This window comes from Salarias fasciatus, chromosome 20 (genome assembly GCF_902148845.1).
Source record: "Salarias fasciatus chromosome 20, fSalaFa1.1, whole genome shotgun sequence".
In the NCBI taxonomy this organism is placed as follows: domain Eukaryota; kingdom Metazoa; phylum Chordata; class Actinopteri; order Blenniiformes; family Blenniidae; genus Salarias; species Salarias fasciatus.
The window spans coordinates 9,960,372-9,987,488 of NC_043764.1; the positions used below are offsets into that span (position 1 = coordinate 9,960,372).

At 42.4% G+C, this 27,117-nt stretch overlaps 1 protein-coding gene across 4 annotated transcripts in view; it reads right to left on the bottom strand.

Moving 5' to 3' along the window:
* The window catches only part of kazna (kazrin, periplakin interacting protein a), a 180,759-nt gene that overhangs the window by 106,653 nt on the left and 46,989 nt on the right, over window positions 1–27,117 (bottom strand). For all 4 annotated transcript variants that reach the window (XM_030118086.1, XM_030118087.1, XM_030118085.1 and 1 more), the window contains exon 3: window positions 10,482–10,671. In XM_030118086.1, coding sequence (XP_029973946.1) covers window positions 10,482–10,671 — 190 coding nt within the window. The remainder of the gene's footprint in view (window positions 1–10,481; window positions 10,672–27,117) is intronic.

A 27,117-nucleotide genomic window follows, 5' to 3' on the forward strand; every position in this document is an offset into this window, starting at 1 on the left:
AAAGCGAACAATCTTAAATTGCTACAGTTTGTCAAGGTGGAACCATTTTACCTCAACTTTCTAACAGAAGATCTCACATAATGATGGAGAAAACTCAATCCAGTCTCCCACCATTCATATCTCAGCTGGAACAAAAAGTTAACTTTCCCACAGCGCGCTGAGTGGTACCAGATGATTCACTTGACAAACATTATTGCATGCTTGTTATGTATGTGACTCAAAAACTAGTTCAAAAGAACAAAACTCCATAAACGCTATGCGTCACTGTGTCTAAATCTGCTCTGAAAGTCACATTTCTGAGGCATATTGTCTTCAGGCATTGTTCAATTAAACAGTGCAGCTCACTGCACACTGCAAGTCAGCTGGCATTTTCAAACAAATGCGTCTGCTCCTGACTTTCAAGTAGTTTTTTTTTTTTCTTTTTTTGTGCTTGGTGATGTAGCAAAAAAGCTAAAAGTTTAGTCTGCGACATGTGAAAATTACTAATGAGGTACAGGATGAAGAGCTCCCAAAGATAGGCATTGTGTACCTGTGAAAATAGCAGCCGAGGCAGTATTTCTCAGCCTTGTTACAGAAGTCAAGGTCTTCCAGCACACACACGCGCACACACACTGCTTTAGTCTCTGTGTGTTTACAAACACACATCTGCTCCGCGCCACCCTCACACACACACCCTCTCTCCACTGTGCCAGTCTTCTTCATATGTCAGGTCTCACACTGGCGCTGCCCTTCCTGCCCACTGGAGGCTTTATCCAATTTGTCAGCGTTGGCATATGCATGGCTCAAGATGCCTCCCTCCTCGCTTCCCCGCAAACACCGCGTCCCTACCCATCAGGCCGCTCCGAGACAGTCCCGTCTGTGCCAGCGGGCATTACGATACCTTATGGCGGGCCCCACCTGCCATCGCTGTGACATCCAGGCCTGCCCAGTCTGCCTCCCCGGCCCAGCGGGCACCAGCTGGCCAGACTGCCTGCGCACTGATAGATGGACAATTGGAGGTTGGACGATCGCTCACATTCACAAAAGCCAGACCCGACTGACTGCCGAGAGCCAACACGGAAACAGCAAAGAGCGTGTGTGTGTGTGTGTGTGTGTTGACTGGTGATATGATAATAAGCAGCAAAAAGGAGAAGGAAGATAACACAAATTAGCAGAGCATGTCTTCCCTTTCTCTAACTCATACATATATTTTCTGTTTGTGATTCGGTGTCTTTCCAAACAGAAGAAACGCTGCATCGGGGGTGCACTGCTGGGATAATTTTCCCAACTTAACGTTGATTCATTATGTGGACAACTTGGATGTATTTTGTAAGCAAGCCTCAGACAAGACGATAAAACCATCAATACGCTCCCGTCTTTTGATTCCACAGCTACGCTGTACAAGCAGGGCGCCTCGCAAGTTATAAACAAGAATGATGGAACACGTAATGTGTTTGCACAAACTGACCTCTCCGACATGGTACGTGCAGCTGAAAAATGTCCAACGTAATCGCACTCGAACAGTAGTTTTTAGTTTCACCACAAGTTTGTTCCTGTCAGATAAGTACAGCGCTGTGTGTTTGGCCTTGATGTTGCGCTCGTTTAAAATGAGCATCCGTGAGATTTAATGCCTCCATTTCAATCAGAATGTCAAGTATAAAACACTTGAGGACAACGGGAGGGTTTAATAGTCGGTGTCAGTTGTGCACGAGCGCCTTCGTCTGCCACTGCTTTGTGTGTGTGAGCGCTGAGCGTCACTGGTTTCGGCTGAGGACATGGCATCCGCTGCCCTTTCCTAGGAGCGAGGGAGCAATTTCAAGGCAAACGCTTTGAAAACACCTTAACGGCTCCCTTGACTGGTCCTTCTGAGCTCGTGGATGCTGTTTGACATGAGCAGAGGCTTTAAAGAGTCACTGATCCGGGATCCCGCTTTACTTGTCAGCTCATAATAGGTGGTGGGGGAGTAATCTGACCCGGGACCTGTACATATGTTTGAAAATGCTTAAGGCAAAAACCGTACCTCTGTAAAGCAGTGCACTCATTCTACATCAATCCATCCTAATAGTATAACCACTGATGAGAGAAAAATGACTATTTTTTTCATTTTGGAAGTTAGTTATTGGGATATATTTAACTGCACGTGAGCATTTTGTGCTTAAAGTTGTGTTTGAGAGAAAGTACGTACAGTATTTGAGCGAGTTTGACAAGCGCCAAGTTGTGATGGGTCAACGACCGGGTCACAACATCTTCGAAATTACATGTCTTGAGCTTTGTTTCTGTGCTGCAGCGGTCAGCGCGAAATCAGAGCGAAGGTCATGAGTTGTTTCGACTCATTTATACACGTGGAGGGCAAGTTGTGACCTGTGTGGTTCAGTCTAACAGATGGGATCCTGTAGCTCAAACTGCTGCAGAGTGTAATGTCGACAGACAGGATGAGGCTATGCAGCATGTTTAGGGAGCGAAAGAGGGAGCAACAGTGTGTTAGACAGGTGGTTGTAATGTTTGTGATGGATTGTCAGTGTTTTCAGCCATAACTAAACTCAAAATACCTTAATCATCCCAGTAAGAGCATCAGTGACAACAAAAATAAGTCAAAAAGTTCTTTTAACTGTAGGAATGTGCATTTTAGCTCGAGGTCAAACTGGAGAGTACTTAATGTCAAAATTAATACTTTCGACACTTCTGTAAAAACATGTAGAGAAATGTTGTAAAAAAAAAAAAAAAAAACCTGCCTAATATTCACACCGACTTCCTGTGGCGCCGCAGCACTTTAAAGACGTCCCACACAGTGCACAACAACGATCCCACTGAGGACAGAAACAGGTAAAACACATCGTCACAATGAAGCTCTTCTGGCACAATGAGACGAACAGACAAAATGTCACCTCATAACTGCTGCTCCCGGAGCTCGCCGTCTCACTGCACCTCATTGTGAATAATTGCTGACAAAATCTTTGGAAGCCCCACAGCAGCAGCCCCCCCCCCCCCCTCACCCCTCTTCCTCGTCCCCCATCACATCACATCATTCAAAAACCACTGGGGGGGCTCCCTGCCTGATGGAACACACTTTCCTCATCTCCTTTCTCAGCCTATTAAGATCCACTCTCCAGGGCTAAAGAGCAGCCTCCACTGTGCAGATTTCCACACCACAGTACCATCCAATGTAACTGCAGCAAAGCTTTGCATATATTCAACCATGTCATTTTATTTCCTTTTTGATAACTACAAATCTTGATGGTCTTCAACACAAATATCCTGAAGGAACAAGCCAGTCCTGGACAGACCGGCCCCGACAGCACATATATAAAATAAAGGCCATTTAGGGACTAATGGGACATTATAGTGGATGTGTTATAAAAACAACGGTGCCCACCACCCATGATCACCCACTAATGAAGCTCTCCATCAAATTAATGAGAGTTTTAATCATTGTTCACAGTAGTATACCCACAAGATGTACTATTCATTACACTATCCTGTCACCCTTGTGGAGATGGAGAATATTCAAAATCCTCCCGCAAAGGCGGGGACGGTGACATTTGTGTTGCACTCTTCTCCCCTCTCACCTGCCACCTCCGGTTTTGCAAAGACACGGCCCAGCGACTGCACTTCACGACGTCTGGATATGTGCGATGTCGCTGGGTCCCGAGCACACTTACTCCAGCTGTCTGCCGCCGTGTGCAATCGTGGGTTTGCAGCACTTTTCAGGAGAAGTCAGGCCGAGGGACGGACGGCAACATAAATTTACAACCTTAAAGAGCCATTCGCACTCATTAATGCAGACTGTGACCAAACTGAAAACATCGAATAACGCCTGGATATCACGAAGGGCATGACGTTTTCTGTTCGGTCTAAGAACAGGTCAGATCTGTGTGCCGCACAAACAAACAGAGCTTGTTGGTGATCCCATGATTGTCTAGTAGGCTATGTAACGGGGCCACAGGAAAGTAGGTGTGTGTGTGTGTGTGTGTGTGTGTGTGTGTGTGCACATGCTGGGGTAGATCTCCTCACACAGACATCTTGAGACATGTTGGAAAGTCAGAGTGATTACAGGCTGAGGTAGACCAATCACAGGTTACGGTTAAGCTTAGAGCAACTCTGCAAGAAATGACTGGAAGTTCATTTAACGTGTCCCTAAGTAATGAAAACACAGCTGTGTGTGTGCATGTGAGTGTTTTACACACCCCACTGTGTGTGTCCCAGTTATCTGATGACTACGTGTACATGTGGATGAATGACCTCTGAGCATATAGTTACAGACTAACATCGCTCATCATTAACATGCTTTAAAGGCAGGTAATTACTGACTCCGTCCACATGTTCAGGTTTCAGCCTTATTAATTACAGCAGCATGGGTCAATCCACTTTAAATACAAGCTTCAGTGGGTGGCGATCCCACATAAACTAAGGCTTCATTAGAAAAACTTAGAGCACTCGGTGCCAAATGGAGCCAGATGAAGTTCGCCAAAGGCAATTGTGGCGTATCCAATTTCTGTCGCACTCTTTAGGACTTCTCTGATGAGTAACCATCTGTTGGGTAACTTTGTCAAATAAATGACTATAAAATGTGCCATAAACATGAAACCTGAGGAGGACTATCATTTTTCCTCACACAAGTCATTAAGTTTCTCATTGCCTTCGACAGAGAGGGATTCAAAAGCCATTCCCATTCGACAAAACACTAATGAGATTTGGTACCATTTTCGCTGTTTGGGGTAATTCATTGCAGCCTTTTATGACTGCATTCCCATGTTATAGCGCTACTCTTTTTGTGCCTTTGTTTTTCTGCCACTAAGCTGCCATTTTCTACCTAAGGCCTCTTTGATTGACAACCGCATTACACCTATCCCTCCTCATCGAATCAATAAAAGGAGATGTGAACTGGTTTAAAGGCAAAGGCATGTTGCAAAATGTCAAATTTACCACAAATAGTCTGAGGAGACAAAAGACAGCAGGACATGTGATTCAGAGAAAAACCTGTAATCAATGTGAGATGCACACGAGGATAAGTTTGGGGGATTTTGAAAGAACCACAATAATTTTTAAAAAGTGATCTGAGGCAAGAAAATAATACAAGACAGATCGATTTGTGTGTATATTACTTAAACTATTCACTGACATCCTCAGAGTTGAGACAAAGAAGTTTCCAAAAAGCTGAAAAGCATGCATTTCTTTCATAAACACTATGAATCAGTTGGGAGTCCTGAGCTACAAAGGAGTCTTTGTGGGGGGGGAAAAAGGGAAAAGATGGAGACATAAAAAGAGCTGGCAATTTAAAGGCTGAAAGCTTTGAGCACAAAAAGAGCTGAAATGACATCTTCAACCTTAATTCACAACTTTCTGAGAAACACAAAAGCTTTCATTTTGTACTGTATATACATCCAACATGTATTCAATGTGGCAAATCAACACTTTAAGATGACCACAAAAAATATGTCTCAAGATTAGTATTATTATAGGAAAAAGAGAAATAAGTATAAAGTTTGAACGTAATGTTAATGTCAGTGAAAGACAATTCCTCACGTTTTAGTGAAAAATCAATGTAATGATGTAATGACGGCTGCAAGGTGATTAAAAATGCTGCAGGCGCGCCGGTTGTAAAGACTTATAAAAGATAAAAAAAACTTTAACGAGCATTCTCAGTATTTGGTGTCATTTATCGCCTTTGGATCTGTCATGTGCAGTGATACTTTTTGAAGAAAGTCTACAATTAACAATGAATTCACCACTCGGAGTGAAGCAAACGCTGCGGCGAGAGTGAGAGATCAGAGATAATCCTGTCAGTTTCCCCCTCGATGAGAGGTGACAGGTCGACTTTACTGGATTTCAAAGTACATCTATTTGACATTTGTTGTTTGCTGATGAAGTAGCTTCAATCCCAAAACTGCAGGAATAGATTCCATCCCTCCCTGCGGGGAAATTAATTAAACAGAAGGGGCAACAACACACCAGAAGGCATCAGGTATTGTCTTTATGCAAAATTTAAACATTCTGTGCAATAATATACAACAGTCCAAAGAAAAAAAGAATCTTTAACTAGCTTTAAAGGGACAGAAAAGAGGTTTGTGAAATGATGAATACGACTGTTTTTAAAATTATATAGAGCGTGAACAATGGATCAAATGGTGAAACTTATTTAAATGTGAACATTGGATGCCCGATGCTTCCCTCCGATCCAGTTTAGATTTGAATGATCAACATCATCAGCTTTATTATGGTGCCTCCAAATGACTGTTCTATCAATTCCCACACACACACACACACACACACACACACACACACACACACACACACAGTCTTGTATTTCTATCCTTGTGGGGACCGTCCATTGACTCCCATTCATGTCTAGCCCCTAACCCTGACCCTTACCCTAACCCAACCCACACCACAACAAAGCCTAACCCTAAAGAAATGTTTTTGCACTTTTACTTTTTTCAGTAACAACAACATGGTCAAGAAAACACTGTTTCTCCTACTTAGGACCGGAAAAAGGTCCCCACAAGGCACATCGTTTCACGTTTTGCTATCCTTGTGGGGACATTTGGCCCCAACAAGGATAGAAATACGAGAACACACACACACACACACACACACACACACACACACACACACACACACACACACACACACACACACACACACACACAATCACTTCAATTCCTGCAGGAATCAGGGGTTCGTGTCACGTGTGCGAAGAAACACGCGGACATGCTGCACATTAGAAGAATACAGATGTCCGAGCTCTTCTTCCTAATGAAGCGTTTCCTGTGCAACAAATGTCTCTGCAATACAACTTGACGGTTGAATGTTAATGCTGTACGCAGTCTGACAGAAGTCCCACTGGGCAGAGAGGAACACATCTCACCAGTGAAATACTGTAATCACAAACCGAAGTACTTTCACTTGAAGGAAATGTTTCCCTTGAAACATCACTGCTGCAAACGGACGTTTCACAGAGAGTTAAACATGAGGACATCCTATAACGTCGACCGCAATGTCCGAGCTGCGTGGTTTATGTGCGTATTGAGAGGAGTCTGAGCTTTGTTTCCCCCCTGAGTATAAGTTTAATGAAATCACAGACATCCAATACCGGGAGCTGGCCAGTTGTTGATCTGAAGAACTGGCACCTATTTCATTAAAATTCAAGCCTGGACTCTTAGTATTAAAGGTGTGAGTGGTCTCCTTTAGTTCTAAGTTGTTCTTTGCTTCGTCGTTAAAAAGAATGACTACGTTTTAAGCAAACAGCAGCCTGATGTTCTTAATCCTGTTTAATGTCAATGGGCAAGGAGGCGTTTCCTGAGCAGAACCGCAGAACAAACTCCCCACGCTTTTAATATGCAGAGATTGACTGTGCATTAATGCTACACACAGAGACAGCAAATCCTCTGTGCAAAGTGATAGAAGAGGCCTAATTCACTCTTTATCTCCGGGATAACCCGTGAATGAAGATGAAGAGTTTCTGGGTTTTTAATTAGCACTTGGATGAAATTTTGTGATTAAGTCAAACGATTAGCTTGACATAATTTAAAACTTGTTTTGATTAGTTTTAATAGAGAGAGAAAAAAAACTATTGCTGATTGAGGCTGTAACATGATCGCTAATCTTGTGAAAATGTCATTAAATACACAATCATTGACCAAATAATAAATAAATCAACATTACTTTCTCGCAAGATTTGGATGCAATGCAAACAGAATACTTAGACGAAACAATATCAGCATTTTTTTGTCAGATTCTGTAAGTTAAGAGGCGTCGGTGACAGCGAGTACAAGTAAACAAGACCCAAAGCAAGTCGCCTATATTTAGTGGGTCAAGCTGGCTGACCTTGTCAAAGTGATAACTAAAGTGGAAAAAAGCAAATCTGACAGTGTGGAGCACAAAGATAAAGTCAACCAGTTTGATGGACCAGCCGTTTCAGTAATTACTTTGCAAGAGTTCTGAGATAATTTTTATCAGATTTAATCAAAGTATCCGGAGTGGATGAGGTTTGGATAGCTGGATTTTTTTTGTCACAAACACTGTGGACGCAGTAAATTGAAGCTTTTTTTTCTATCTGAACACAAAAAGTTCCTGAAAGGAGAATAAAACTACTTTCACAGCTAAGTTTTGAAAACTTAAAAAAAAAAAGTTAAAAGGGGGATGGCTCAGAAACACCTCCAGGAAAAGGCCAACGGAGAAAAATATGGCGAAATGAGTGTACAAGTGGTGTTTTTTCACTGAACCAGTCAATTTCCGGAGCAGGGACCTGACATGACATTCTCTCCTGTACACAAAGAGAAAATGAGAACGGCATGAATTGGGGCCACAGTTTTGGACCAGTTTTACGGCTGCTCAGCATTTCTTGGTGGAAGCACACAAACACACACAAACGCACAATAATTGTTGCTTGTTTGAGTCTGTGGAGGGAAACTAATGATTCTTCAAGGTGAAGATGCCGTTCAGGTAAAAGAAAAGTGTTTAACGCTTTATGGAAGTTGAATGTCGGGTGTGTGTACGCAGGAGAAACAGGTGTGTTAATGTAATCCTCCACAGACCTCAACAAAAAAAGATAACGCACAAAGTTCTGACATTTATTCATAACTGCGCACTTGCCAGGATGACTGTAACATGTAAATGTAAAAACCCCCGGGCGGGCGAAATGCAATTAAGGTAAGCTAGCCTGCTGGCGAGGTGAGTGCAGCTGGAAGTGAAGTGGCAGATAGCACCCCCAACACGGCCTCCCCCAGGACCGCCACTCTGCCGGCTGCGCAATGAACCAGCGACCCTTTACCGCACGCCTCCCTCCCCGACGCGGCCACCGGTGATAAATTACCTAATCCCCCTATCCCTAGCTGTTTCTATTATACACCCCGGGCTTGTAAAGAACAGCCAGGATGAGAGAAAGGGGGTTGAGAACGGACAGAAAGAGGTGGGTGCGAAGCTTATTGACAGAAACACAATGACAGTGGGAAGATATATACAGGCCAAACAAAGTCAGGGACCAGCGGGCGTAATCTCCACTATCAAAGGGACATGTGTGCACGTCATTTTTTTTTTTTTGATGTCGAGAAAGGGGCCCACTCAGAAGCACTTAGCTCTGTGTTTTCAGATAATTGTGTCTGACAAAATCCATCTTGAGAGAAATCTACTGATAGATGCCACCTTCTGAAAGTGTATCATTTCAGAAACACAGCGACAACCAGAGAAGAATGGGCCCCGGTCGTTCTCTGCCGCTTTTGTGATGTTAATGTGACTTTTATGAATCTTCTCACGGACGGACGCCACTGCGGCACCGAACATGCACATCTCAGGCATCATTTCAGCTCGGCGGAGAAACAGCAGCGAGGAACAATGACATCAGTGCTCAAACCCTCCCGGAGGAATGCTCGTCGTCCCTAACGCCGGCGCACACACACACACACACACACACACTGCTATGGAAACAGCAGGATTTCCAGTGAGCGTCAGGTTAGAAGGGATGATGCTGGGCGTAGAAGAAGAGGAACAAGCACCAGAACAAAGTACCAGGGTCAGCTGAGACCAAGCTGGATGTGGTCAGCTGTGGAGAGCAGGCTGTGTACAGACTCCTCGCCATTAAGAAGCCCTTCAGAGGAATATATGACTCACTGTCACTGCATAGAGAAAGTTATCCAGTACTTCTCCAGAGTGAGAGAGGAAATACAGCAGGTCTATTACAGAGCTTGATCTCGGAAGTGCCTGACAGAGATGTGGTTTCACAGTGGAGCGCTGCCAAAGCCGAGACAGGAACGTATCCTATCAGGCAGCTCGCTGTACCAGCTGACTGCTATGGAAACAGCGGGAGTGAGGGAGTGTGACTGTGCCAGAAGTTGAAAGGACATGGCAGGCGGCATCACAGTCGAGCGTACCCATGAACGTCTGTGCAGCCGGTCATGCTCATGCATGAGCGCGGGAAGGGAAACTCACATCTGTTACCGATCTGCGTGTCAAATGAAGTTTATAAAAGTTGGAAAAGGGGCAAACGGAGCAGCTGCAGCACGCACGCACACACACACACACGCAGGACAGCGTTCTCCACACTGGGCGGCCATTCAAACTGCTCTCAGTAACAGTAACCCACAGCAACCCGAAAACCAGCCCCCTTTTCCTTTCCTCTGCAGATCCACTGCCCAGTTAAGGGAGAACCGAATGAAGAGCGCCTCAGAGCAGAGAGAGGCTGTAACTTTAGCCACTCTGTCCTCACCAAAGTGCAGCACAGCCCCCCTCTTAAAGGTTCAGGAGGTTAATTATTCAACATGAGAGGGGATTTGTGGAAGGACAGAGAGTGGACACAAGCCAACAGAAACCTCTCACCTCTTTTGTTCCAATCCCTCCACTCACTCGCCGACTTTCAAATATGCACTTATTTCCATGAAATGAGGGTGCGAGTGGGGGCTCTTTTTTTTCTTTTTTTCCAGCCCACTCATCTCTGATATGCACACAGTAAGATCACACACAGCGGCGCCGGGATGTTCACATCCTTCCCCACATGTTCGCTCCCTTACCGTTGTGGTTGTGCTGCAGGGTCTCCAGCATGCCGGCGGACGAGTCCGTCGCCCCCAGTTCGGCCAGTCTGCGGCTGGTGGCGCTCAGCTCCGACCGCAGGTTGGTCACCTCCTGGCTGGCCGACTGGATGGCCCCATCGATGCGCTGGGCCAGCTGCTTGTTGTCATCCATCATTTTCAGGATTTTTGCCTGAGGAAGAGAGGGGAATCCAGACAGGGTGTCATGCTGACAAGTTGACCATTTCCTGGAGAGGAAGGTGTCCCGAGATAAATTCCTCCTCTTTCCTCTTTTCTGACTGTTCCTGGTCCCTTCTTTACGACAAAGCCAAGTTAAAATCCTCAAAGCAGAGTGTCCTTCCCCTTAAAGAGGGGCATCCGGCTCAGGGGAAACGTGTGCTTGCTGGAAGGAGTGTACGCTTCAGAGATGGTGCATGTGCAGTGTGAATGTGTCAGTGTGCAATCAAGCCTGTGAGTGTGTGCGTGTGTTAGAGAGTTCTGTGAGAGCATGAGTGTGCCTGTGTGTGTGTGTGTGTGCGTGCGTGTGTGTGTGAGTGTGTGTGTTCGAGAGCCAGCACTGCCCCTGTGAAATGTGCTCCCCGCAGCTGACTGTTGAAAGGACACAGAGCATTGAGAGATGACAAGCACCTTTTTAAATGGACTGTACCATTCGCAGAGGGAGTCCGGGGGGGGGGGGGGGCCAGGCTAGACCATGTGAGCACGCACAAGTCTGAGGCACAGCTGTGCTCAGAAGATACCGCTGCAAGGTTTTTGGGATTCTGTGTTTGACTGAAGCGAGTGACAATACATTCCTGTGATCCCGCGGAGGCAAACTACACAGAGGCACTGTGGGTTTGTCTCCGTCTGGCATTCTGTGTTTACTGCGTGCACCTCCTGCGGTGGACCCACGGACAAAAGGGAAGGAAATCATCAGTTTGACAAAGGAGCAGTTGTGGGGAGAAAACAATAATAGTTAAGCAAACAAAAGCTTTCATCGCGGTATCACAGCGAGGTATTCCGTCTGCAAACAAAGGCAGCGTGAAGCCGTGCGGCAACGTTCGAGAAAAATTAAACACAACAGATAAAGTTTGGGGAAGAACATACATTGAACATACATTGAAATGAGGTAATATTCAATTTGGCTCTGAAAGCTAATTTGCTAAAAAAAAAAAAATATCATGGGAAGGTTTTCCTACTTTTAAGATTTATAATTAATGTAAATGAAAATGTGTGTGCTACCCCAAAGAACACTGATTAAAAATACTCATCATTAGCTAAACATTAACAAGTAATTAAGTTTTTAATCTCAATATCAGGCAGGTGGCTTTAGGAAAAAAACGTGAGCATGTGCTTGTTTCCATGTAAAATTCCCTCTTCGGAAGGTGTGCTTCTGCATGCTCATTATTCCTCACAACACATTTGCAGTCAGCGTGAGGCGCCAAGTCATTTTTTTCCACATTTGAAGCCACATCTGAAAACAACTTGCCGGGCGTGTGATCAACAGTGCAACACAAATGCATTTTTTGTATATGTTGTGTGGCGTATCCACTCTCCCCAGCACACATCCTTTATTCCCTCCCTTTCTGTCATTTTCCCTCCATCTGCCGAGCGAAATAGTCGCAGGCAGCAGACATAGTGACTGCCACCTGCTTACTGATAAGGCTAATCATTCACAGTGAATGAAACATTAATGCTTCTTCCTCCTGTTTGCAGCACCGGGGTTTGGGCTATTGTTCGGCTCTATCAGCAGCCAGGGAGGGAAAGTTGTTGCTTTGATTGTTCGAGCATTGCTGCACTATGACATTACTTTCAAAACGTAATACGTTTCACAGAAATCAAATAAGACACCGATGGATGCAAGAAGTATAGAGGACAGAAAAGCCTCCGGTTGAACTCAGAGTAGTTTCAGTTAGGTGAGTGAACTGCCAGAAATCAAAAGCCTTCACAAATAAACATTGTTTTCGGATGTCGCTTTAATGATTAGAAAAGCTACTTGGCTAATCAATATGGATGTGCAGGCATTTGAATGTATGTTTATCCTCATATTTACCACATGGACAAAAATTTGTCGCTGCAAATCTGCTGAGTAAGCAAGTTTACAATCCAAACAGTCATAAAATATGTCAAGTGTTCTGCAAAAAGTATGATTTTTATTCACTAGATTCAACCAGAAGCAGTGATTGTTTCCCAGTCCAGCACCTCGCGCTGCTATAATAAGAAATATCTCTTTTACAGTAAATGTTGTCATGAGACGTGATGAGGTGGTTTATTATCATGAGGCAGCAGAAAGCCAGTGTTCTGCTAACTGAGAAAAGAAGTTGAATATCACAGTGTAGACTGAAAAAATACAGTAAACCAAAGAAGATTTGTGACGAGACTCTGCCTGTGTATCTAAAATACCCAGAGCACAATAACTGAATTTTTAGCGGACATGATATGCTCAGATGTAACTTTTACTCCTGGATGACCATGACAGGTAAGAAAGAAAGCACAGATGAGTTCTTCGGTATTTATTTTCCCTCAGACAGCAGAGCTGTGAGACATTCACAGTATCTTCATTTCATAACAACCAACTTCAGTCTTGTGCTCCATTACATGGAGCACTTTAATTTAACCTCATCATAAACTATAAGCTTTTTTTTTTTGCACGATGAAAAACCTTGTTCCCACCTGAATACACTTCGCATTAATGTATGTGGAGTGTGCTTGCGGAGGAGCCTTGTGGAGAAGTCATTGACCTTTGTAAAATACCAAGATTTTAGAGCAGTCGGTACTTAAAGAGAATGGGTTTGGAAAATTTAAGGTGAGGCAGATTTATCAAATTAAAACAAACTTATTCTGATGCATAGACGGAAGGATGGAGCCATCTGCAGATGAAACAGCAAAGTCTCCTTCAACACTCACTGAGCTTTGACCAATGTTTTTTTTTTTTGTCCTTAAAAAAAAAAAAACACCCGAGCCACAATCTTTGATGCAGTGAAATGTTCCATGAAGCCACTTGCAGACACACCCTGACGGGCAGAAGCAGGAACAATCGAAATAAAAGTTCCCTGGTTCGCGAGACAGTTTGTCAACACGGTTCATTTAAATGGGAGCAACTGGAATTTTAACAACCATAAAGGAGGCCAAGGGGGGTTGGGGGGCTGGGGCTGAAGTCCAGGAACGCAGGTGGGAGCTCCTAAAGTACTAATTCAGCTAAAGTTCATAACAGAAATCAGTCGAATCTCTGGAAACCACACAGTAAACTGCAAACCATCATCAATGCAGTGACAAGAGATAAATAAGCAAAACTGACGCATCCCTTAAAGCTTAAGAACCAAATTCTTCAAAAGAACAATTCTGTGTTGCCATGCTGTCCAGCCCAGAAGCACTGTTGAGACACTAAACACTTTAATTGTTGGTTTCAGAAATAAGCACTGATTATTAACTGCTCTGTGTCTTCGGGCCTCGAGGCTCAGAAAACCTGTCCCAGTTCCCACCCAACGCCCCGGCCCACTGCTGCATTTCTCAGCTGTAATCTGGCATTAGGCTGCCAGAGCGTGCCCACTCGCTCAGCAGTACAGCTGTGTTGTTATTGTTTCCCAAGTTTATATGAACTGAGACCCCCCCCTCACCCAAAATAAATAAATTAAAAAAAAAACATTGTGCATGTGGTGAGCGCAGATCAACCACCACGCTTCACAAGCCGGGGCAGCGAGCAACTGCTACACACTCCCAGAAAATCTTACCGTGGCCTGAGGGGCGCTGTCTGTGTGTGTGTGTGTGTGTGTGTGTGTGTGTGTGTGTGTGTGTGTGTGTAATACTGAACTATGCTGCACAGTTGTCTCAAATAAAACTTAACTGACCGCCCGCCACACTTTGCAAGAGATGAGGAACAACAGTCTCCCTCACACACACACTCATCCATCTGCCCAGACACGAGTCACCCCTCCCGCTCAGTAAGTGAACATCATGTTGTTATTTATAGACGACCCTGCTGCTGCATATGATACATTAGTCATATGGGAGGGCACACACACACACCACACACACCCTCCTACAGAAACACTGGGGGGCTAATAATCCCAAAGTCATCTGATATTCATTAGTGGAATCCTTCTCATCTCAGATGTCAGAAAAAAGCCTATTTAGCCCTGAGTAATTTAGATGGAGCAGTATATAACTGTTTGAGTAGATTTGTTTGCATCTCATCACATGTCTCACTATAAATTCTTCTCTGACACCCCTGGTATTCCTCACGGAGTATGCAGCAACGAAATGTGAATAAAATCTGCATTTACTGTGTATGAGCTCCAAATCTGCCTCATTATGGTAATATCTGTCTGCACGCATGCATGCGTGAAGCAGGTGTATGTAAACATTCTGCAGAATGTGACATTACTCTGTCAGAGGTCTACCTACAGGGTAAATTGACTGTTCTAGATGAAGAATGTTCCAGAAAATGTCTTAAGATACCAATGACTGTGGGCTTTTCATGCTCCGGTAACTAAAATCACTATGAAGAATGACTGCAATTACTTTTCTTCCACAAAATACAGCTGAAAACATATCTGGGATTATGAAAAACAAACACTTTTTTTTTTTTTTCCTGTCATCTTGCAAAACTATTTTGGGGTCAAGCAGTTTTAAAAAAGAGATCAAATCTCTGCTCAGTGGTTTTTAACAGAGTTAAACATGGCAAATTAACCATTTTTCTCTCTCTTGATACAAATTTCAAGAAAGGTAAAATAAGAACAATTTATAGGCCATTTTATTCAGTTCATCCTCTGTTTAATCTATACGTTTTTCTAGTTTTTATAAAGTGAGCCTCAAGCATGTGAACTTGAGTGTGCATGTACATCCGGGAAATGGACCTTCACGAGTTTCTTTCGGTGGCTGTCGAGTCTATCTGCCTGTCAGTGGAGTGAATCGGAACCGAGAGCATCCGTAATTAGTGGGTGTGCTGGGGCTCTTGGATTTGCATATGAATGGTGACAGTGGGGAGCGGGATCAGTGCTGTGTAACCACTCCGCATTGTGCTGCAGCTGAGTATCCATCCACACAGCAGCCAAGTCACCAGATTCAACTCAAGTCACACACACACAAAAAAAAAATTTGCAGTGCTCAAACCTGTGCACAGTACTTTTCAAGCCTGAATGATTGTAATTTTTCCTTTTTTTTTTTTTTTTTGTTACCCTGGCAGGATTGTGTTGCTAGGCATTAACAGTCAGGACTCACACGTTTTCACCACTTGCAAGGTATTTGTTACCTGGCAACAACAGAAGCAGAGGTCAGCTGCAGTGCCCAAAAAAACTACACAAACTTTACATAGATTGCAATTATTGAGTTTTTGTTTGAATTTTCACTTGAAAAGCATTATGTGAAAAAAACTTAATGATTTTAGCAAAACTTTTGCTGATGTCTGATGGTGATCTGGGGCTTGTATGGCGCTGGGATCTTCTGCTGGTTGAGATTGGTCTTATGGTTATCAGATGATCTGAAGCTAATCAGACAGTGATGTAACAGTGGTCTGATGGTGGATTTAATGTTGATTCACATTGGTCACAACCTGGTCTAATACTGGACGGAGGCTGTCCAAATGGTCGTCCTGTGCTAATCTGAAACTAGCCTGATGCTGAAGTGTAACGGGTGTGAGGGTACTTTCACACCACGATAGTCCAAGGAATCAGGTCGACTGTCAGTGAGGACATCCAAAATTTTCACACTTTTCTTTGGTTTGCTTTCACACAGCACCTCTGAAAACAAACCAAACCGCCTGGACTATGTCACATAATGACTGTGGTTACATGGTGTTTTTAATTCAGAATTGGTTTATTCTCAAGAAAGTAATTCAGAATTATATTCATGAGTGCCGTGTTTACACAGGGAAAACCAAGGATTAAATCGTTTCACGCCGAGGCCTGCGAAGCGTTCTGATTGGACGGCGCAGTCGCGACGTACTGATTTCTCCTGAAAGTAACCAGTGTTTTTCTCGTCTTTCTTTCTTGATTAACTTTGACGCTACAGCTTTGAAAATATCTGCGTTGTTAAGCGCCCGTTGATCTGCTCGTTTCATTATATCCAATTCTTCCAAAACTGTGTTAAATAAATTGTATCCATACGAGTCAAAACGCGGACTGCGGGCCGCCATCTTGGAAATTTGAGTCATCATGACGAAGCATGCGCATCAGGACCAGGATGAAGTCACGCCGAATAAGCATATAATTCCACTTCCAAAGGAGAATGAACTCACCGGTCTATTTGGATTTAAACTTAATTCTGAATAAAGTTTTCAGGCGTTTACATGGTCATTTTAAAGCAGAATTAGGCTTTATTCAGATTTATAGAGGAATAAAAAGTCCCATGTAAAAGTATGAAATTACAACCACTGCTCATTTGGGGTGATATCCCCCAAACAAACACTGACCAGAGGGGAAAAACAGCATGACAAAGTAAACAACCTGGCTTATTGATTGGTCAGGAACCAAAGTGGAAATCCTCTCAGTTTAGCTCGAAGCAACTGCGATATATAGTCTTCTGATCATAAACCAATGAGCGCCTGCACTGCCTCACAGTTCACCGATAGTCCGCTTTGCCTTCAAGACCACAGTTCACTTTCAAATGAACCGAGACCCACGTCTCCAAGCGAACCAGAGCTGAGTCCCGGGGATCTTTCACACCTGCCTGGATGAACCGGATTATTGTTGTAAACAACTCTGGTCAGAACCAAACAGCGCTGGTGTGAAAGCGCCCCAACACTGGTTTACACTTGTCTCAGACTGGTTTGATGCTGGTCTGATGGTCGTCACCTGCCTGGGTCTTCTGCTTCATCTCTGCTGTTCTTGGGTGAGTCCCAGCACATTTAGCTGGACTGTCACATGCTTACCAACGCAAAAACACAAAATTTGCTGGTCTGATTGGCGTGCGTTACACTGGCCTTGATGGCTGGATCAAATGTTTCGGAGCTGGTATGTTGGCTGCTGCCCGCCTTTGCTATTTTTAGCATTAACCGCCACTCAAAAAAGTGTCATTGCATTGTATGATTTCATTTTTGTCACATTGATGTAAGACAACACATTGTTCTGTAGTTTTCTAAAAATATTTAAATAAGTAATAACAAGTTGTAATGGGACAGTCAATAATGAGGTGTGTCTAAATATACAAATGAAAGGTGGCAAGCAGCACTGTCTGAAAAACAGATTTCTTCACTCAGTCTTGCAGTGGTGTGTCAGGAGAAGTTTTTTTTTTCTTCCCCCAGTATGTCTTTACTTCGTCATAGTTCTGTCCGTCATGTGGCACCCATGGGATTCTGTTTTCCCTGCATTGCCTCATGTAATTGCTAAAAATTCTGACAGACAGCCAAGAATTGAGATAAGTTATTCTGGGGGCTTTTTTAATGCTAAGATAAGCTTCATTAATTCATCACTGCACGCACCCAAAGGAAACTTTCACGGGGGGAACATGCGCTCCTCATCTGCTGTGTGCTCAATCAGTATTTGTCAGTCTGACAGTGAAGATTAAATCCTGTGTGCATCGTTCACATGAGAATCAACATTTAAAGCAGTTCAGATGTAACACATTTCAAACTGTATCTGAATTGTGTTACAGGCCCTTTCAGTGTTGTGTCTTTTTATGGGATGGCTGCCTTCCAGATTATCAAAACACACTGTAGAGGTTCTTACCTCATAATCTGTGTTTAGTGCTTCAGACATGCCTCTGCAATGCAGAACTTATGGGCTGCACCAAAATCACCTGCTCATTGATAGCATCTGTGAGGGCCAGCCAATGAGCTGGAAAAAGGAGCAGTAATGTGGGGGCTGACCTGAATTCATGGCTTGTTTTTTTTTTTATTATTTTATTCTTTCAAGCAAAGGGAAATAGTTTAATGTCACCAGGGGAGTAAGGAAATTGAGTTTTTGTAGCTAAACGCTATCTTGATCTTTTATCAAGATCATCTTATCGTATAAGGGAGAATGGGGCTTAAGCAGAAAAAAAAACAGCTTTGCAGTCCAGAGTGGAAATACACGGAATACACAAATAACAAACACCCACGGTGGCAACAAAATGGAGGCTTATGTTGACAGAAACAAGACAAGCAGATAGAAAGAAACAGAAAGCGAGGAGTTCTTCCAAAAATAGGATCACAACATATATCAGCTGTGTCTCATTTATGACTGTGCAGCCAGTGAAACGTTCTGCTGTTGACGGGTAAACGCTGCAGACAAAAAGCCAAAGAAAGAAAACTCAACGTGCCCTCTGGCTCCTGCTAATGAAGATATTACAGCAGGGCAACAGATCCTGCACGACAGGATCATAACAATGAGAAAATATGTTTGTTTTTTTTTTTCCTTGTAGAAGTTGTGGTTGTAATAAAGAAGTATGCAAGCAAATGCTTTCCAAAGCTTTTGTCATTCATTTTGTCCCACAAGGCCACTGTGGAGACAATTTATTTTTGCTTTAACAAACAGAACGCTCACCCCGATTTGAGGTCGAATTTTCAAAGTGTTTTTGAATTAGGCTGAGGCTACTGTTGGCAGCGATTGGTTCAATTTGCATAGAATGTGAGAAAGAATAAGATATTAAAGGTATGATGCACATTAATTTGTTGTTTTAACAATAATATCATCAAATACTAAGCAGATAAGACAAAGCAACAGTCCTCATATCTTGAAGACTTGTTTTGTAGTGCAAGTTTTCATCACAAGATGGTGTATTGAGTCACTTGAATAGTCGATACAGCAATGGTGGAAGGTCTTCCTGTGACACACCAGTTTATGATCTGGATCACTACGACCAAAAAGAAGAACAGAATGGCAGAAACTGTAAAGTCTGTGTGAAGAACAGACTATTGCTAAAGGGACTCAGCACTGCCACCTACTGTGCAACAAAGGCATAACTTAAATTTTACCTCAACACACAATTTAAAAATTAAGTTGGATATGGTAAGGAGGATGAAACCAACACTGGCAGTGATAAACAGGCTTTCAACACTTTGCTACTTTTTTTATGTTATTAAAACAACACTGATTCAATCAGCAGTCCCAGCATACAGAGAGAAGCTTGCAGTATCTCAATTATGCATATGAGATCATTTCTGCGAAAAGGGGGCAGGGACATTTCAGTGTAACACAAGAAGCACAATGAGATCATTCCACACTGGCGGGTCGAACCTGGATGAAGAGCAGGCGCAGGCTGTACAGAAACACCAAATCCAAATAATTCCCCACACTTCTCTGCTCATACTCAAGCCTCCTTTCCCTTCACTGTTTACACTAAAACAGACCATACAGAGCAGAGAGAGTAGAGTGAGAGAGACAGAGAGAGAGAGAGAGAGTTCCAAACGCAGCAGCATCAGTCTGTCTGACCCTGAGGGATTACAGACAGTTGTATAACTGAAAGGTCACAAGTTTAACGCCCACGACACCAAGCGTGAGCCAGAGGACTTCCCAACTGTTGGTGAGGGGAAAGTGCCAAGATTTTAGGAAAATAAAAATATACTAAGAAATTTGGGGAAATTATATTGATATACAGAACTTTCTTGGTAGATGCCATGGTTCATCAACTGAGTGTAAATAAAGTGAACTACAGAGACTCGTCGGGCTTCAGTAGCTTCCTGTTTTGACTGATGAACAAGGATGTCTCAAAGGAAGTATGATATAAAAGTTTATTTTAAATAATTTAATTAAAGGTGCTGTAGGCAGGATTCGGCATTTCCGGCATTTGACCCATCTAAAATGGCGATTTGAAACCCAGCACAGCAAATCCTGTCCTATTTTCTCTGACATCACGCCCTTACGCAAGTTAAGCCCCTCCCACAAGAACATGCAACGAACGCCCCTCGACCAATCATGGTTAGAGCCTCATGGGCTCTTCTGATTGGTCAAATATACCTGGAGCTGTTGAGATTCCTTTTCAGCTCAGAACAGAGACAGATGGAAACACTGCGCCCTCGCGGTAGTGCAGTTATGCTACACTCCTAAAAGATTATCAATGGAAACTCTAACATTTAATACAAAGAAAACACAGAAAAATTAGCATTGACTAGCAAAATCCTGCCTACAGCACCTTTAAAGCCACATACATTGACCCCATCAGACCACCTATAAATATAACTTATTTAAAGATAGGCTGTGGTTCAGCCAGATATACACTCTGAAAACAGATTTTTTTTTTTTGTTCATTTTTCTAAAAGTGAAGAGAACAAATTCGTTCTTGCTCAAATATTAAAATATTTCACATGAAACTCGAGTGGAGAGCTCCTGAGAACTTTTCCACCTTCACCATGTCCACTTAAAATTTCTCAGTAATCACATGCAAACAACACCAGAGAAACACTTTGCCCTGACGATGATTTTAAAACAAGCTGGGAGAACTTCTAAAACATTACTGTGAGAAAAGAGTTGGGTCTGTTTTTTTCCCTCACAGCTCTGGGAGAGGGAACAAATTGCTGTTAGGGAATCTACATGTATACTGAAAACTTAACGGGTAAGACTGGATATCAGGCATCCAGATCAGGTCTGAGTGTTAAGAAATTTAAAAGTCTTGGAATGTATTCTAATGTCAAAACAGGATTGGTTGAGACTGTATGGAATTACCATGTAGAGCAGCAGACATACATCTTATTGTAAGGTTTGACTGATTTCTTCATATTTAAATGGAAATGACCATGAACGAAGGCTTCGTCACAATGCGAGGCTCCTTATACCAGCCAAGAAGAGAAGAGGAGCTCCTTATCCAAGTCTTGCTGTTTGTGTTCTTTTTTTTTTTCCATGAGACAATCAAAAGCAACAGAAAGAAAAAAAAAAAAGAACTACAGCTACGATAATTACAATTGCACGTCATTGTGAGTCACTTTATTCAAGTATCGATTCACCTGCTTATTTTGAATAAGCTGAATGAACCATTATTTCAGGATTATTCCCACACTTGACAGGAAATGACAAATGAGAAGAGGAGTCATCGTGAAGGTGAAATATCAGAAGAAAGAATTAGCAGTTATTGCTCCTCTCAAATCGAACACAGCTTTGGGCCCAGACAGGTTCCCCCTCAGAGTGGTCTGAAGTAATGAGGGAATCATTGATCCCTGTTCTGCCGTCCACCTTTAATTGGGTTCTTGAGGGAGATGAGATACCGCTCGCCTCCGGAGAATGGCCGACTTCGCTGATTGGAAAAGAAGGAAGAGATCATTCTGAATATGGCAACCTGTAAGTGCACTAAACCACGGTTCTAAAAATGCCGTGCGGCAGAGTAAATGTAATGACTTCCAGTGCAAATTATCAGCGAAGGTCAGGTCTGCTTCATCCCACAAAGACCAGCCCTGATGCATCTTACATGTGAGCAGCCATTAAGCACAAGCTGCTGCTCAACCATGGGGACAGAATTAGGATAAATGAAGCCGTTTCCAAACATTCTGCCATTAGTTCTTGCTTGTTTACCATTTGTTTGGACCAAGTCATTTTTATTAAATGGAAATTAAGCAACTAGAACTTTTAAATGATGTATTAGCATACTTAAAACATGGATTGTATCCTAATTCTTATAACAATGTTGTCCTGTTCCAAAACCAAATCAAAATTATCTTAAAAAAATTAATAGTGTCACTTTTGATTACAGCCTCATTAAAAAAAATAAATAAGTACAGAATTTCAATGGAGATTTCATGTTATTATAAGAAGATAATGGAATATCTTAACAAAATGCTCAGCTTCAAGTCAAGCATAGATGCATGCAAAAATAATCGTTTTACTTTTTTGAGTTGTCAGGAGAAAAACAGACTTTGAAATGGTGAACTGTAAGATTTCACAACAGTCAGACCATTCCAAAGTTTTCCATTCCAACTATTCAAGCCTCTTTCATTCGATGTGTTCAAGAGAAGACAGAAAACTTTTGTTATGTTTCAGGTGTTCATTTATAATGCTCAGAATCACCAAAAAAGCAACTTTTCTCAAGCATTGCTAATGAGCTCGTGCAAAATGTCTGTGGTAAATAGTTCTTCTGCACATAGATGGACAATAACAACAATGGCAAACTCCAAAGTGACATGACTCCTCATATTGTCTTGGAACTTTGCAGTTTTATTGTTGAGATATCACCTGGGATAACAATCCAACTTGGTGGTCTGTCCACACGAATGTCTGTGTGCTCCCATTATTAATGTTTATAGACACTCTTGACTCAGTTCTTTCTTGAGACACTTTATATCAGACTATGTTAAACCAGGATCAGCTCTGCAAACAAATATTCAGCTTTACTGATCTTTTCAGGGAGCGGTATACCCGATATTTAATTAACTGAAGGGAAATTATAGAATGTTTTCACATAGCTGTAACTGATTATTGAAGATAAACAGGCAGGAAACTGCAAAGTGAATAAAAATTATAAATACATGTAATTACAGGTGTGAAATATTAAAGGGTGAATTTATTGAACAGTTTTTTGTACATACAGGTGAATATTGGAAAGGTGCAACTCACTGAAATTTTTTTTAGTTATTTCTGTACTTATAGCATATCATATATGTCTGGAGCACACCAAACTAAAATTTCAGGAAAAACACTTGACCTTATAAATGTTATTATTTTGAGACACTGTTATAACTTATGTGTTAAAATCATGAAGAATGAAACAGACTTGAAACATTCAGATTATGTCTTATAAATCTCAAAACAAAGTGGCTTCATTAAACTATTGGGAAAATGAACTTTTCATTTTTAGCCAATTATCTTCAGATGCACCTGTAATAAAAAAAAAAAAAAACAAGTTAACAGTTACTCTAATTACGATAATAATAATCAAAATTGACTCCTTTTTACAGCAAACGAGAGCCCTGTGAGCGAACACTGACGCCTCTGCTGTCCCCACCGCGCAGCTCTGTATGAACCGCCTGTCAAAAAACAATACACGGATTCCACCGGTTAAACAATCTGTTGACGCACACGGATGGATTTTCCTATTCTGTCTGACAAGATTGTGGAGATTTGAGACAGGTGTCAGTGGAATATCGTCGATCTGCATCCCAAACTCAACCAGCTTCTCTGATCTCTTGTTCCACGGAGCAGCGAGCTCCCGTTCACACCCTCCCGCTCGCACGCCGCCGTGCCGGCGTGAGGCCGATCCAGACGGCGGGGAGACATTTTTCCATGAGGCTGAATCTAAGCCGGCTCGGCGGTAAAAGCTTAAGGCTAATCTCGGACACAAACAGGTTTGTGGGCTTTGATGGGAATTAAGATACATGCTTCTTTGAAGTGAAACAAGCAGGGAACAAAGCTCTCACGGAGGTTCATGGGCGAAAACGAGAAAGAAAAAACTTTCATGTCTGCTTGCATCGGGCTGTGTGATACCATCGATTACCATCCGGCGAAGGTGGGGAAGACTGTGTTTGCTTTAGGGATGATGGAAGTGGATTTTGTGCCTGAGCAGACATCCTAACCTTCAAATACAAATATACCTTCCAACTGGATACAAGACAAAAAATGTATTTTTCAGGCATGCGTTTTTTCTTTTTTTTTTTAGAGATGAGACGTAGTGATCCTCCCTCTCCAAACCCCATCCATTTAATCTAGAATCGGATCTGACGCTATCTTTGGATGAATGCCACCATCCGATCAATTAATCGTTTGGCAAACAGAGTAAACTTTTAGTAAAGGTCAACATGGTGAAACCAGGAAGTGGTGTTTGCAAAGCTTTTAAGCAATTCATTAAAGAGAAATAGTTACATCAACACCAAACAAGGAAATGTATAGTGACCGGTCTGGATCGAGTACTGAAGCAAGAGAGATGAATGAAGTAGCCTTTCAAATTTCAGTTGGATGATAACAGAGATGCGGTTTCTTTGAACACGACGTCCAAACTCACAACATTCAGTATCAGAATGAAAACTCATTAGCATGATGAGTATTTATTTTTACTTTCTTTGTAACCGTGTTCAAAGAGCTGACAGCCAACGAACGGGACACGTCGGCGAGTGGAGTTCGGGTCTATTGAAGAGGCTCTTTTCACATGCGTGCACAGATGTTTGCTCAACAACATGAACACAAAAGAAGGGAACAAAAAGAAAGAAAGAAAAAAAAAAAACCTTTTCACAATGGCTGAACAAGGATTCAAAATGCAGTTCACGGCTGCCTTTAGAATAAACAATGTCATTGGCTGGTGACCTGGAGAGCACACAGATGGAGGGGGGGAGTGTGTGTGTCTGCACATGTGATGCACTTCATGTTGACCAAAAACCCCGGAGAGGAGTGGCGGGTGTGGCTAATTGTAAATGTTTATGTGTCTTCATGTATGCGTGTGTGTGTGAGTGTGTGTGTGTTTGAAATGGAGGCTGAGGGAGTGAAAGAGAGTAATTGCACGTTTCGGTTTGAGGGGCAGCTCCTGTCTCCTCTCTTCTGTATGCAGCAGCCATCATCTCTGTGACGAGGACTGAGAGGAGCTCTGTTTAGGTGCTGGGGGGTGGAGGAGGTGGGGGTGGGTGATGGGGGGGGGGGGGGGTTGATGTCGGCTGGCTTGATGCATCCTTTCAAAACCACTTTCCCTCAAAAAGGCACGGTGTACGCATGACAAGCTCTCCTGCACTTCACCCACAAAGACGGCATCAAAAAAAACCTTTTACTGTATTGAGACATTTTTTTCACCAGAGGACACCTTTCAAAGGTGGAGTTTAGAGGCTCCCAAATGCACAAGTTTGAAAAAAAATAAATGTACGTTTTGGTTTATTCATGCACCTGACTGGAGAGATTCGTGATTGCGAAAAGCAAAGCAATTATTATCTAATCAGAGGTTTTGAGGTCACGGCGCAACACTACATTAGCTCTGTCCTTGAATTTGTTTAACCACAGCTTAACTACACCGTAATTCAATCAATGCATCATCTGTATGGACAGGAAATGGTCTCACCGTTTCACTTTCAGCACTCCAGCGGGCTTTTAAACCATCTAATCGGCCAAAGATGTTCATGTTTCAGCTGGGATTTTTAGCAGCCCGCATCACATCATTCAGTCGCGAATCTATGATTTTAGATGATGGGCATTATATGAGGCGTGCTAAATGTGGACGGCTTCAGGTGTTCGCAAGCTGTTACCTTCCATCAAAGCTTCTGAATCAAGGAAAGAGAGAGCTAAAATGGGAATGTGCAGAAGAGATAACGCTCAACCAACGGTTTAGGCTCAGCCACTACGTGACAGCGGAATACGATAAGGGAGACGCGTGCCAATGTTTTAGCGAATGCTTTGAAATTGGTGTGAACGTAAGCGATCACAAAACAGTTCACACTGCAGTGACTGCATGATGAGTCCTCAGCGCTTTAACAATGCTTGTGACACACACACCCACACACACACACTCACACACCCTATAGACTCATCACATCAGACATGCTGTAATTTATTCAGTGACAATTTGTTTTGAGCACAAGGTGTTGTCACATTAAGTAAATAGGAAAAATTAATATGAATGCATGAAATGAATGAAAATATGATCCAGGGAGTCTTTTTCCTGGAGTTTAAGCTCCTGTGAATATTTTTCTGTTTCTGGATTGACTGAACTGTACCACCAATAATTCAATACTGTCCCTTTAATAAGCTCAAAGATACTTTATTTTTCTAACTTGAACACACCAAATAGCGAGTTAATTGTTTATTTTCATCTAATTTTCATAGCTGGGTTCAGCTCGGCGCCAACACGTCGTTCCAGTGAAGCAAACCAAACTTCATTTTGTAAATGAATGTGATTCATATCAATTCCTAATGATGTTTACACTTGATTCATTTGCAGCTGAATTAAGTAGTCTCCCATTGTCATTATGACTGCGGAGAGAGAAAAAAACAAAACAGGAATCAATTACAGAACTGGAAAGAGAGGCTTCAAAACACCGTAGGGAATCAGCTCTTCCATCACTCGTGGTGAAGTGCATTATAATCTCCTTAAAATATGCAAATCTTTGCAAATGATCTCGTTACCTCTGGTGTTAAAATGGCGCACAGTGCTTGTTGGTGGAGTTTATCTAAACAATTAAATGTGGTTAACTCAAGTATGTCCTGAACCAAGATGAAATGGTTGATCAATCAAGTAAAAACCAAAAACTTTTTGATTTTAAAAAGCAATTAAATCTGATTACACTGAATATTAGCAAATATCAATTCAAAATAATGGAATAAATTCCAAGAGTGATACAATTTTTGGACTCAGATCTTCCAAAGTTTTGTGGTTTTTTTGTGTGTTCATTAGACAACAAAACAAGCAAAAGTTCATTTCCCTGCTGTTTTATTATGGAGTGCAGAGTTTTATTAGGTTTTCTATGGCCTGACCTCAGTCTCACAAAGTTCTCCTCCTCGCTGCCCTTTTCGGCTGCCCTCGCCATGCCTGCTTCTCATTGCACAGGTTTAATTTATCACCCTGTGTTTGGTATATCCCAGCTGCGCTGCTGCTTTTTTTTATGAAACTCCTCTTTATCGTTCCGATTGCTTCACATCTGCAGAATGAAATGACCGAGATGTCCACGTTTCCTAACGCTTCAGTCCAGTCCTGTCTGTGTGAGAGTTGGCATTCATGTAATCCGTCAAATATTGTTTAGCATCGCAAACAATTACTCTTTAATATTATACTACAATACCAAATATAGAGCTACAATAAATAATGCACGTCTAAAAATGTGCATAAGCAAAGT